We start from the raw sequence: 12,500 nt of genomic DNA, 5'->3' as shown, positions 1-12,500 counted from the left end.
TTTTTGGGCGATTTCTTTTGACCTCCAGCGACGTTCAGTAAAATGCAGACACGGTGATCAGCTTTCTGCAGATTCTCAACAGGTGTGCTCACATCCAACCCCAGAAATTCCAGCTACAACTTTAGCCTTTCTGGATCGTTGAAAGGAAGTCTGTGACAACTTTTTTTGCCACGAATTTTCCCGCAATTCGGAACTGCACAAAATCGCCTCATTTTTAGCTGTCTGTTGCAAAATACTTCAAGACAGCGATCTTCTGCTTCTTCTGTGTATTCAATGAAATGCCAGTGGTTTGCTTGTTGGCAAGACGGTGTATGGTGCATTATCGCCACCAACTGGGCTGGAGTGTCTATTATTCAAGCTCTCAACGGAAGAATGTACGGGTGTGAGGCGTTTGGAAAAATAGCTCCACAGTTTTACAACATGGTAATAACCTGTTGGAAAGCGTCTTTTGCAGCGATTTTTGTGTGAGCATATCAGCGAACACCCCTGACCACTCGGTGAGTTTCACGTCTTTGTAAACGAAAGTTTAATGCGTTTTAGGAAGGATTGTTCCAGTGCACCTATGCATCGTTCTGGAGGAGGGGGGGGCGCTACCACAGAAACCGAAAATTCTCAGGACAGCAGCATGTGTCCAAATTTCAATCTTAAACGTTCTATTTAATCATAAACTATCTGAAAACAGGGCTTTAAGTGTAAAATACCGAACCTGTCCTTTAAAGTAGCCCCTAATGAAGCTACAGCATGACAGAATTATGCAACACATTTAGGATCTGCCAACACTTGTCTTTGTTCCATGGCTTGTAGTGGGGTGTGATGGATGTGTGTGTGTGTGTGTGTTGGGAAGCTTACAGCTGCAATGGGATATGGCTTTGGCAAAGAGCATTAAGATCAATTTTTTGTGGGCCTCAGGCCAGGCCTCATGACCAGGCTCTTCAGGTTACACTGGCGCTAGGAACATGTACAGAGACTTCCCAACCACCACCAGCACCACCACCCACCCCCACACACCACCACCCACAGCCACCCAGCACCACCACCCACCCCCACACCTACCCAGCACCACCACACACCCCCACACACCACCAGCACCACCACCCACAGCCACCCAGCACCACCACCCACCCCCACAGCCACCCAGCACCATCACACACCCCCACCACACACACAGCGCTCCCTTATCACAGAGGAGAGGCCGCAGGACACGAAACCACATCCTTTTATCTGCCCCTTTATAGTGAGATAGAATTTTATTCATCATGTGTGTGTGTGTGTGTGTGTGTGTGTGTGTGTGTGTGTGTGTGTGTGTGTGTGTGAGCGCGCATAAATCTTGCTTTACTACTTTCCTCAACTCTTATTTATTTATCTTTATTTTTTTGTTCATTTTTTAAATTGCGTCTTTGAATCAATCACTCTAAAAAAAAAACTTTCTGTGTGTGTGTGTGTGTGTGTGTGTGTGTGTGTGTGTGTGTGTATATGCCTGTGTGCATGACAGAGTCTGTGAGTGTGTGTGTGGTGTATGTATATGAGAGTGAGTACGTGCAAGAGATAGGGAGAAAGTGAATGCTTTGAAGCAGGACCCATGCAGGCAGCCAACGTGGGTGAGATACAATAAGCTTCGGCTGAAGCATGTGGGACATTTGATCCAGCACTGAAGGCAAAAGTGTGTGTGTGTGTGTCGTGTCATCTCATTTCTATGCGTGTGGGACATACTTGTGTGTGTAGTCAGAAAGATAGACAGATGGGAGTGTGAGTTACAGACAGGCAGAGAAGAGAGGCTGTGACAAAAATTACAAAAAGGGATGGAAACAAAGGACAGGGAGAGGAAGTGTGTGTGTGTGTGTGTGTGTGTGGGAGTGTGTGTGTGTGTGTGTGTGTGTGTGTGTGTGTGTGGGAGTGTGTGTGTGTGTGTGTGGGAGTGTGTGTGTGTGTGTGTGTGTGTGTGTGTGTGTGGGAGTGTGTGTGTGCGTGTGCGGGAGTGTGTGTGTGTGTGTGTGTGTGTGTGTGTGTGTGTGTGTGTGTGTGTGTGTGAGCGCGCATAAATCTTGCTTTACTACTTTCCTCAACTCTTATTTATTTATCTTTATTTTTTTGTTCATTTTTTAAATTGCGTCTTTGAATCAATCACTCTAAAAAAAAAACTTTCTGAATTACTTCAGAAGTTTTCAGCAACCATTGACTGTGGAAAATGGCAAATCATTCACTCATTGCAACAAACCCGAAGAGACAGTGCGAGTATGTGTGTGTGTGTGTGTGTGTGTGTGTGTGTGTGTCTGCGGGAGTGTGTGTGTGTATGTGTGTGTGTGTGTCTGTGGGAGTATGTGTGTGTGTGTGTGTGTGCCTATGTGAAAGAGAGAGGGAGACAGAGAGAGGAAGAGGCAAAAGGGTTGATTAATGGCGTTAATAGCCACCCGTCAAGCTTGGATGTGTTTTGGTGATGGATCGCTCGACAGGTGCCTGGGCACTGTCATCAGAGGAGAAAGGGAACAGACTGTGGCCCTGTTAACTCTTCCTCTTCAGTGAGCATCCACACCAGAGCTCCCAGCATCTTTGTACACACACACACACAGGCTGAAGCATAAGTCTCATTGCCACATACAAACCCAACACTCACAGTTTTCACATTCAGAACAAACGATACTCACATCACACAGACCGACCTGCCAATCCTTCACAACAGGTCGGGAAGCTCAAGGCCAATGCCATTCCATGGACTCGGAAGGCACACATGAATCACAAATGGCGCAAACACAAATATCGCATAATAATCAAGAGGATTTATTGACAACCTCACTTGAAAATCTCACTTAACACAAAAATGTCAGTCGTGGTTGCCCTTAGAATAAGAAATCCCTCCAACAAGAAGGTCACCATGCCCTGTTCAAAATGGCCATAATAGGATCAGTATACTTCTTAATCAAGACAAGAGCATCCTCTCTTTGTGACGAAAAAGGCAACACAGATCTCAGCATCTCAAAATGCCCACGACACCCTGGGGCCCTTCTCGACATCTACCACTTCCTCTTCTTATGACCTATTCCTTTAACATCTGAAACACCACACCAGCATTCAGAGAGAGAGAAGACACGTTTGATCTTCAAAACAAAGCCTCCATCTGTTTTGGCTGGACAGAGAACAACAGAGAAGCGTTGTCACTAAACACATAGAAGCGAGGCACACTGCCTTCTTCACAAAAGATTGATCTGATAAGAGAATCAGGAGGCAGTGACGACTTAAAGCAGGAATGAACCAAATAACACTGTGGAGAGCAAGAACATTTGTGTTTGCCTGTAGGGCCAGATCTAATCTCAAGACCTCGACTAAGGTCTACATCCTTGTACATGCCTCAACTGAAAACAAAACGCCCAGGCTCAGAAAAAGCTGCACAGCTAAACAGCCAGTGTCTGGATCTACAGATTTACGGAAACCAAAAACCTCTAAATTACAGAACACTAGGTTAAATACTGATAGACAACATGCTTATGGTGCATACAGTATATGTTTTTTTTTCAATGATTCATGGGCAACTGGTGGAACCCTACAGACACCTAGGCTACAACGTATTCTGACACTTTGTTCATGAGTTCAGACACTCCATTTATCTGTATGACTGGCATGATCTATACATATCTGTCCTTTGCAATAATACTGACTAAAAGGCAACACTTGGATGCTGGAGCCTAGAGGGATCCTCATAGTTTACAGAAGCGGAGTGGGAACCATAGCAAATATTAACTGAGGAATATCAAGAAATGGGTTTCACTGATATGGGACCAAACTGAGGAATATCAAGAAATGGGTTTCACTGCTATGGGACCAAATGTAAAAAATGTGACAGTCTTACAGAAACACCCTTAGACAAGCCTCTTCTAAAAGTTCCAAGTCTCCGTGCAGCACGCAGCTTAAAAAGTGCAGTCTCTTCAGGAAACCCAAAACTCTAATCCTGGAAACACATATGGCCTCACTATGGCAAAATTCACATTTCCATGAAAACTGATTATATAAACAAATAAATCCAAGAATTGCCCAGTTAGCGTAAAAATAAACAGTGCATATGAAAATGCATCTCAGCGGTTGGCAAGGGCTGCCTGTCAAACATGGAAACAAACAAACAAACCCCAAAACGCCCTCTTCCATCTATGTCAATGTTGGGGTATAAAGACATCAGTGTGGCAGTGCCCTCATTAGGGGGAAGATGGCTGAGCCTGTCATTGCTGATGTGGCACGTTGGCAGGCACTCTTGTGTCAGGGTGATGTCTGACTGGTGGCAGGCCGGGGCTCGGCGCTGGCGGAATGCTGCCTGTGACGGGTCACGTCGTGACCTGACAGGCGCCCTGCCAACCTGTGGTGGGTCCATCTCTGTCTCCGCGGTGATGGCACGGCATGAGGCGGGAGAGGAGAGAGGGAGAATCTCCCAGAGACAGCATGGGAGAAGCAGCACAGGGAAAAGACGAGAATGACTAGAGCAGCAAGATGGCAAGAAAGAGTTTAAAACTGGACTGAGAAGAGCTGTGGAGGGGACGAAGGAGCTCAAACAGAGGAGGAGACTGTTGCTGGCGGGAAAAAGGTGAGAAGCGTACAAACGTGACCAAAAACAGCAAGAGCACAGTTGTGAAAAGATGAAGGATGAAAGGTTAACCTGACAGCTCTCCTTAAAAGAGAGTTTAACTCAACGTCTAGATGAAAGGTTAGCCTGCCCTCTCTCTTTACTCAGTGTTTAACACCACTCCCGAGCTCTCGGTACTCTGCTCAAAATCCCTCGGCAGAAATCCTGGGCAAGAGGCATGGACAAAAGGTCATAAGAAAGGGAGAGAGTGGCAAAGTCATCTTGCTATAAAAGTCCTTGAGAACTTGGGAGTTCAGCAGCCCTTTTACTGGACGCTGGCAGAAGTAGGATTAGTGGCGTAGAGCATGAAGCGCTCAAAGGCCCTGGCGTGGCGCCTCCTGACCGTCAACAGGGGGTGCCGTGGGCAGCTGAAGTGCTCCTTGCTACCTCGCCCATACATTAGGAACGTTGGGAGTTAGCGCTCATCTTAAAGTGGATTAGCACGTCTCCTGGAAGGCTTAGCAAGAAGACCAAGGGAAAACGGTCTTACGGGAAGGCCCTCAGAGGTTGTTACCACAGCGGAGGGGATTGTGGAAGAATGTGAACCGAGGCTTACTTGACAGCGATAGGATAGAATAGTGGGGGTGGACCTCTCATCTCGTCTTCAGAGACCAGCAGCACCCCAAAGGGGCTATAAGCTTGTTCATACCGTCAAAGCCAGCCAGCTGGGCGCGAAACACTGCAAGCAATTCCGAGGAGGCAAGTTAGGAATGCAGAGAGGAACCCAAGAGCTAAATGATGAGTAAAATACCTATTATATATAAGCATATGATATCAGCCCTCTTGACATCTTTGCTTCATTTGTGGCATCTTAGAGGTACCAAGGTGACAACGGGATTTGACAGAACACGGCCTCATCATCACGGAGTAGTTCACCTCCCATGAGGTCGCTGTGAAAGGTCAAGTCAGGTCAACTGGAGTGAGCTCTGAGCTTCATCACGCTTCGCCGAGCACCCCAATCAAAGGCCATTATTCTGGAAGTTTCCACTTGTTCGGAGCCAACTTCAAAAGCAGCCGGTCTCCTGCCCATTAGACAACCTCGGGGTTGCAGGGTCAAGCTCAAATGATCCGCAATTATCATTGTGACCATGGCAACACCACTCATCTCATCCTTGTTTGATTTCTTTATTTTTCACTCTTGCCTAGTAGGGTCCAGAGAGATCGAGAGAATACACGACTTCTAATATCAGGAGGTTAATTGGGGATGGCATGGGTCTTGACGTGCCTTAGCTCCTCTCAGTATTAATTACAATAGGAGTGAGGTCTTGCTGGTTTCAAGAAGCTGAGATGGATGAATGTGAGGTCCTTATTCTCCATCCCACTGGTATGAATGTGTGTGTCTATGACTGTGTGTGTGTGTGTATGTGAGAATCTGTGTGTGTGTCTATGACTTTCTGTCTGTGTGTGTGTGTGTATGGCTCTCTGTGTGTGATTCTGTGTACGACACAGAAACAAGCTGTGGGATGATTTATCATCTACACTTAACACTATCGACCGAAATTATGGTGCAGATTAGTCCCAGCCTCTGCGGTGGGGGACGGGGACGGGGGGGGACTACTCTTGGCTTGGCTGCTGTAGACTTTCCCCATGAAAACGCAGCATAAAAAGTGGCATCCGGAGTAACTCACAAGCTTTTGCCAGGTGATGTAGACCAGATACAACTGCATATCCGTATCTGTACTTGTGAATCACCTGGAGTTGAAAAACACCAGAAGTTATAACTCAATAGTGCGAGTTTGTGTCTGTGTGTGTCGCCGCTTCAATACATTCTTGTTGCCTCTTCCTCTGCAGTTCTGGTTGCAGTTCCCAGGAGGATATTGGAGCAAAAAATCATTTGCATGTTTCAGACGTTCTGAAACACTTGCGCTCTGTTTGCTGAGGGAACAGAGAGAGGACTGGTCTCGGAGCACGGAGAAAATATTTGAGAAGACACCAATAGCAAGGGTGATGCGCGTCTGTAAACACGTCGCTTCTTCACGTCCGGATGGCGAGCCGGATGGGAGAGATGGATATGTCAGGGTTGTGCGCCTCAGGAGAAGCTGCTGTTCTGTGGAAACGAGCACTGAAACCAAGCGGGACGTCAGGCGTGCAGGGGACATGGGAGGGGGCAGGTAAATAGGAGATCACCTTGGGCAAACAGCAGCACATGAATGGCCATATTGCTAAGGTAAAACTCTTACTAGTGCCCGGGAAGAAAGAGCCCTTTATGGGGCAGCCAACAGAGATGGGCTTATGTAGCCCATGAGCCGGGTCTTTATCCAGGCTCTGGCCTGCCAGCAGATTTATAGCGGATGGATGGAGAACGAAAAACTCACACACATACTCAGAGACACACACAGCACAAGAGCTGTGTATTCAGAGACACACATACGCTCAAACAAATACATGCAAATACATTCACAGACACATACACGCACTAAAGTAAACACCTGCTCACTCTTTCCGACAAAGTCACCTACTCTCAGACCCGCACACACACACAGACCCACACACACATTTTGAAGGGTTCCCAGACAAGCTGGTAGAGAGGAGATAAGCAGTGGGGGTGAGGAGGTTGGTGTGGGAGGTATTACTGAGTTTCTTATATTCTCTGGGTGAATTCAGCTCAATTCTGTTACACCAAGACAAAAATGTACAGACATACACAAACACTAGTGTGCAGGAGCACACCAAAAGCACACACACACACACACACCTCTTATCAAACCCAGAAGAAAAGATAACTATATTATTTTCTTATCACAGTAGAGCTTCGGCTGCAGATGAACAGACTGAAGTTAATACTTTAGGTGTATCTTGCTGAGTATTTACTTTTTAATCCAAAATAACTTGTAGGGAGGGGAAAAAGACACCCTATATAAAAAATAAAAATAAACTCTAAACTGCTAAAATGGGCCAAGTGCACACAGTGGCCCTCCCACTGCAGTGTGTGATGGTGCTGTTTGCTCCCATTTAGACGGAGCGGGTGGAGCGGGCGTCTGGTCTGGCTCTGCATGGTGCTGTCCAATGAGCCGCATCTCCGCTTCAACTACAGCCCCCTCCACAGCGGATGAACGAGCAGTGAACAGGAGCCTCTTCTCAGAGTAGTATGGTGGTTACATGGCGGCTTTCTTTACCTCCAAATCTCTCTTCTCCTCAAAGCCTTGTTCCTTCTCTTTCTCTTCACATCCTGCTTTCAGTGCTGCCTCCCTCTCTTTCTCTCTCTCTTTCTCCCTCTCCCTTTGCCAGCCTTCTATCTTTCGCACCCTCTCTTAAGGCCCATTCACACTAAGAACGATAACGATAACAATAACTATAACCATAACGATAAAAGCGTTCACACTGAAGAACAATGATAAACAAAGTCTCTCCTTGTGTTAATAAATGTGACGGCTAAAATTTGATGGGTTCTGATTGGCTATTAGCATTTTATCGTTGTGAAAATCGCTCTGAAAGTGATCCCCAACGATATCGTTCTTCATGTCGTTATCGTTATAGTTTGTGTGAACGTCGTCATTCATATTAACGAGAACGATATTTATTTATAGTTATCGTTATCGTTCTTGGTGTGAATGGGCCTTTAGCCCGAGTTTATCTCTCTTTCCCAATCACTTTCTCTCTCCTTCCTGCTAATTCTTTCTCTGCCACCCTCCCTGTCCCTAGGCTGTGGGGTTCATCAATTTGCCAACCAAAAAGAGAGGGCAGTCCCGGCTTCATGGACTACAAAGTCGTACCATTCGGGGCTGAGGGACCTTTGATTCCTGGTCGTCGGCATTTTCTAAGCCTTTCTGCTTGTCATTACTAATCATGGTTAGCCTGGAGATGAAATAAAAAGCCTTTCTGGCCCGTGTCCCCCCTCCGACAACAGATTGGTGAGAAAATCCAAAATTAAAGTGAGTCCGAGCGAAACGGGCCTCTTTCTTTTAGAAGCGACACAAAGCCCTCCTCACGGGCAGCAACGGCTTGTGTCGGATCAGAGCCGCCACTCTTAATTCGGACCTGTTTACCATCAGGGTTCTGATCATCCTTAACGCATACAATCTGTTCTGCATTTCCAACAATAAAGCAGCTTTCTTCCTAAACAAGCGTAATCCTCCTCAGATTTACCCGCCCTTAAGTAGGCCATGCAAAAATGCCCAGCGGATGCGCTGAAAAATTTAGGGCTGTTGAGGAGAGAGAGGGAGGTTTGGACTTGCACTAAAAGCTGCAGTGTGTGTGCGTGTGTGTGTGTGTGTGGTGCGTAGCCTTCATCTCCTCTCCCTTCAAAGAGAGGGAGGGGAGCAACACTTCTCATATGAGGAGATCCATGGTTCCATTTAATTTTGTAGTTATTTGAATCAGACGAATCACAACACCCATTACTGCTGTACCATGGCTCTACTCAGCCTGTGTGTGTGTGTGTGTGTGTGTGTGTGTGTGTGTGTGTGTTGAGAGAGCGGGGAAAGGGGCTCTTCTGAGGGGATATTTAACTCAACACAGAGACACTGGCCAAGAGGAAAAGCTGATCACTGCAATATTAAAAGCATGGCGCAGAATCACACACGCGTAATTATTAACAGCTCCAGAATGGCCGTCTGTGTGGAGAACTGCAACACCGTGCCAGAGAGCCTGATGAGCCAGACTCCATGTTCTTTAGGAGTTTAAAAAGAGAATTTCAGCTGTAATGCAATTCAGATATTTCTAGGACTTTCTTTCTAAACATTTGGGGAATGCTGTGATCAGAACTAAAAGGGACCTGTACCTGTTGTCGTTGAGCTGTGTGTATCTTGGCTGGGGGTCCGAGTCTCCGTCATTCACATCATAACTGGCATCAGGATCCTACACATCACCACAAAAAGACACAGAAACATTCCAACTGGGAATTAACTCCCACTGACTCCCCAATGGCATGGAAATACAACTCTAACAGGATGAGGAGCTGGTTGTCTTGGAAACTCAGCATCTAATATGCTAATTAAAAGAACCGAAATAATTAGATTTTATCTACGTCTTTGGTGTCGTCAAGTGATGGAAAATCAGCAGGACATTAAGAGGCTCTGGTGGTTGCAATGCTCACATAGTTCTGGATGAGGTCAGGGTGGTTCTTCTCAATGCCGTCGTCAAGGATGGAGATGACGACCCCTTTCCCCGTGAAGCCCTGCTCCCAGGCACCTTTTGCATTCAGGTCATGATGGTTGGGATTGTACTATTGGAATAAAGGAGAGGGAAATACATATCACATTATATTGCATTTGGGGTGTGTTGGTTCAGATTGTATAGAAATAATCGAGGGCTAAACATTATGTCATATTATACTGCAGTTATGACCTTCATAATCAGTATTCAAAAACATTTTGTCACAGATACCTTATGCAATGTGTGTGTGTGTGTGTGTGTGTGTATGTGTGTGCATGCATGGGAACAGGGACTTCAAAAGCGCAATGCATTTTCCAGTTCGTACACCACGGTAATTTTTTAATCACAAGAACAATAAGAAACATCAATGATTAACGTTGACGCACACTGCTGGTTGTGCTGCTGGCACTACGGCGTGTTCTTTCAACACTGATTAGCAAAGGGAGGCTTGCGCATGCATAATACGAGCAGCGCCTCACAGTTTTACATCAGCTGCCATTCCACCTCAGTGCCTCACCTCTACTCTACTCCTGAGGAAAGGACAAAGTCATACAACTTGGCCTCAGGCACAAATACACCCCCTGACATCACACGGTGAACTACTGCAATTGGAGAGTCCAAACAAAACAACTAAAAATGTAATGTACAAAACCACAGTAGACCCACGCAAACTACACACCCGACCTCACAATGCCCTGGTCCCCAGAGCCTATGCAACTCTAGTAGTTGTAACCTCTTGCTATGTGAGAGAGCAGCTCCATCATTCACAGTCTGCTGGAGAAGGCACTACTTTTTCATGGCCTGAGTGTTTTTGGGACATGACCTCTCCCTCTCTCTCTGTGTCTAAATGTGGCAGCAGAGGTGGGCGTCTTGGCAGACAACAGAACTGATGCCTGGCATGGTTTGTGCCCTCTCCCTGACCACGCCACGTCCACCCCAATCCCAAAAAACCAAGGACGCAGCACACCCAAAAAGGTGTGGACGGGGTGTGTGGAGGGGGACGCAGCACACCCCAAACAGTGTGGGAAGGGTGGAGGTGGACACCACACACCACTCCACCCAGATCTCTAAGAGCTCATGTTTTAGGTTGTGCAGAGAATAGGACTACACGCCTTAGGTCCTTTCTTTGTCATCCTTTTGGTATTAAATTGCTGAAGCTGACCTTTGATTCAAGCATCAGGTCTCAAGTGTCTACAAAAGGCATTTTTTCCCCCATTTTCTTTCCTATAATACCAAGACATTCTGTCCGTGCTCCATGCATTGATGACAGATTACACTGTACTTCTGAAACCCGATGTATGGAGAGTGGACTCATTTTTGCAGCATGAAGTGAATCTAACAACCTCTGCTCTTATGCGCGGTACACAGAGCTGTGAGGCTCGTCATAAAACATGCCTCCATTCTCCGAACCCAACTTTGGCAACTGCGACTGCAGGACTGGCGCTGTGTACAGCAGCAGGGACATAAATATTAAACACTCACTCACTACCGCTGAGATAATTAACTCCCTCATCAGCCAGAACACAAAAGCACACTTCTGACAGATTTTAGAGCCGTTCCTCAGAATAGTGCCTTGAAGCCTATAATGTGCGTGTTTCAAAGGTACACCTCAAAAAGTGTATGATCGCTAACCAACGTAAAGCGGCGGGTCTCATTTGCGGACGTTTCAGAAAGCTTCTCCGAATTAATGTACTCCAAATTTGTGTTCGCACAGTAAAGGGATTACACACTCTATAAAATCCCTATTGCATGTCATTTTAGAGATATTTTAATTGGGTCTCTAGTTAAACATTCCTTTTGCGAGCTCCAGCATTTTAGGAGGATAAAAACTGCCAGATGTGTCGTTTTATGCGGCAGTCTAAAAGGGCTACATCTTAAATGCAGAAATGAAAACATGAGGACTAGCAGAATGATGAACGGCTGGCTCCGTGCGTCATGCCAACCACACACACAAACACACAACACACACATACATATTATTACTGGTTGTGTGGGATCTTACAACAGATGTGCGCCCATCGATTTGTTTTTCCAAAACATGTGCAAGCAAGAAGTTAAAAAAATGGGCAATGCAGCTACAGTACAGGGTAAATCTGCTTTGGACTGTCGCTTTAGTTTCTCTCTCCAGCCCAATCACTGGGATTCCAGCTTTAATAAGGGCCAATCTCAGCAGAGCGGATACAAAGTGAGGTCTCGCATAGAACTCTATAAGAGGGCCTAACAAGGAACATGGAACTCTATAAGAGCGCCTAACAAGGAACATAGAACTCTATAAGAGCGCCTAACAAGGAACATAGAACTCTATAAGAGGGCCTAACAAGGAACATAGAACTCTATATGAGCGCCTAACAAGGAACATAGAACTCTATAAGAGCGCCTAACCAAGAAGGTCTTTCCAGAAGGGCTGGTAACAGTTTTCCTCAGAACATCCCAAGCACATTTTCCACGAGGCTGTTAAAATGTGAATTTCTCGTGGACTTTATGTCTCTCTGTACACAGAAATGTTGGCATACTGTTGACTAAACAAATGGCCATTCTGTGGGAAACCCATTTAGGCCAGTGTGCGTTTTCATTAGCACATCAGTAATGAACGCTTGCTGATAACCGGCTGCCTGGCCCAAACTCCAGTGGTGGCGTGGGACGAGCACATCATCGCCTTGATGAAACACGTCGCATCACATTGCATCACGGAAACGGTGCCGGCGACATTTCCATCTCGTAATGGTGAGTGGCGACTCGAAAACCACGGCAACGAACTTCCTTTACCCTCCGTGCCAAATGATATTTTCAGGGTTGTTATTTT

General features: G+C 46.2%; 1 protein-coding gene across 4 annotated transcripts in view; it reads right to left on the bottom strand.

The window, feature by feature from the left end:
* furina (furin (paired basic amino acid cleaving enzyme) a) overlaps positions 1-12,500 on the bottom strand; it is a 135,800-nt gene that overhangs the window by 46,510 nt on the left and 76,790 nt on the right. For all 4 annotated transcript variants that reach the window (XR_012987276.1, XM_076287127.1, XM_076287129.1 and 1 more), the window contains exons 5-6: positions 9,639-9,767; positions 9,324-9,400 (exon numbers count right to left, since the gene is read on the bottom strand). Coding sequence is in view for 3 of the 4 variants with exons in the window: in XM_076287127.1 (XP_076143242.1) it covers positions 9,324-9,400; positions 9,639-9,767 (206 nt within the window). In the remaining variant the exon portion in view is untranslated. The remainder of the gene's footprint in view (positions 1-9,323; positions 9,401-9,638; positions 9,768-12,500) is intronic.

Source organism: Alosa pseudoharengus, unplaced genomic scaffold (genome assembly GCF_046254945.1).
Source record: "Alosa pseudoharengus isolate Yale_2024_CS ecotype anadromous, Long Island Sound unplaced genomic scaffold, YU_APseudo_1.1 YU_APseudo_1.1_scf_16, whole genome shotgun sequence".
Taxonomy (NCBI): Eukaryota; Metazoa; Chordata; class Actinopteri; order Clupeiformes; family Clupeidae; genus Alosa; species Alosa pseudoharengus.
Note: the sequence above shows the minus strand (reverse complement) of the source record. Positions and strands in the feature narration are given on the sequence as shown.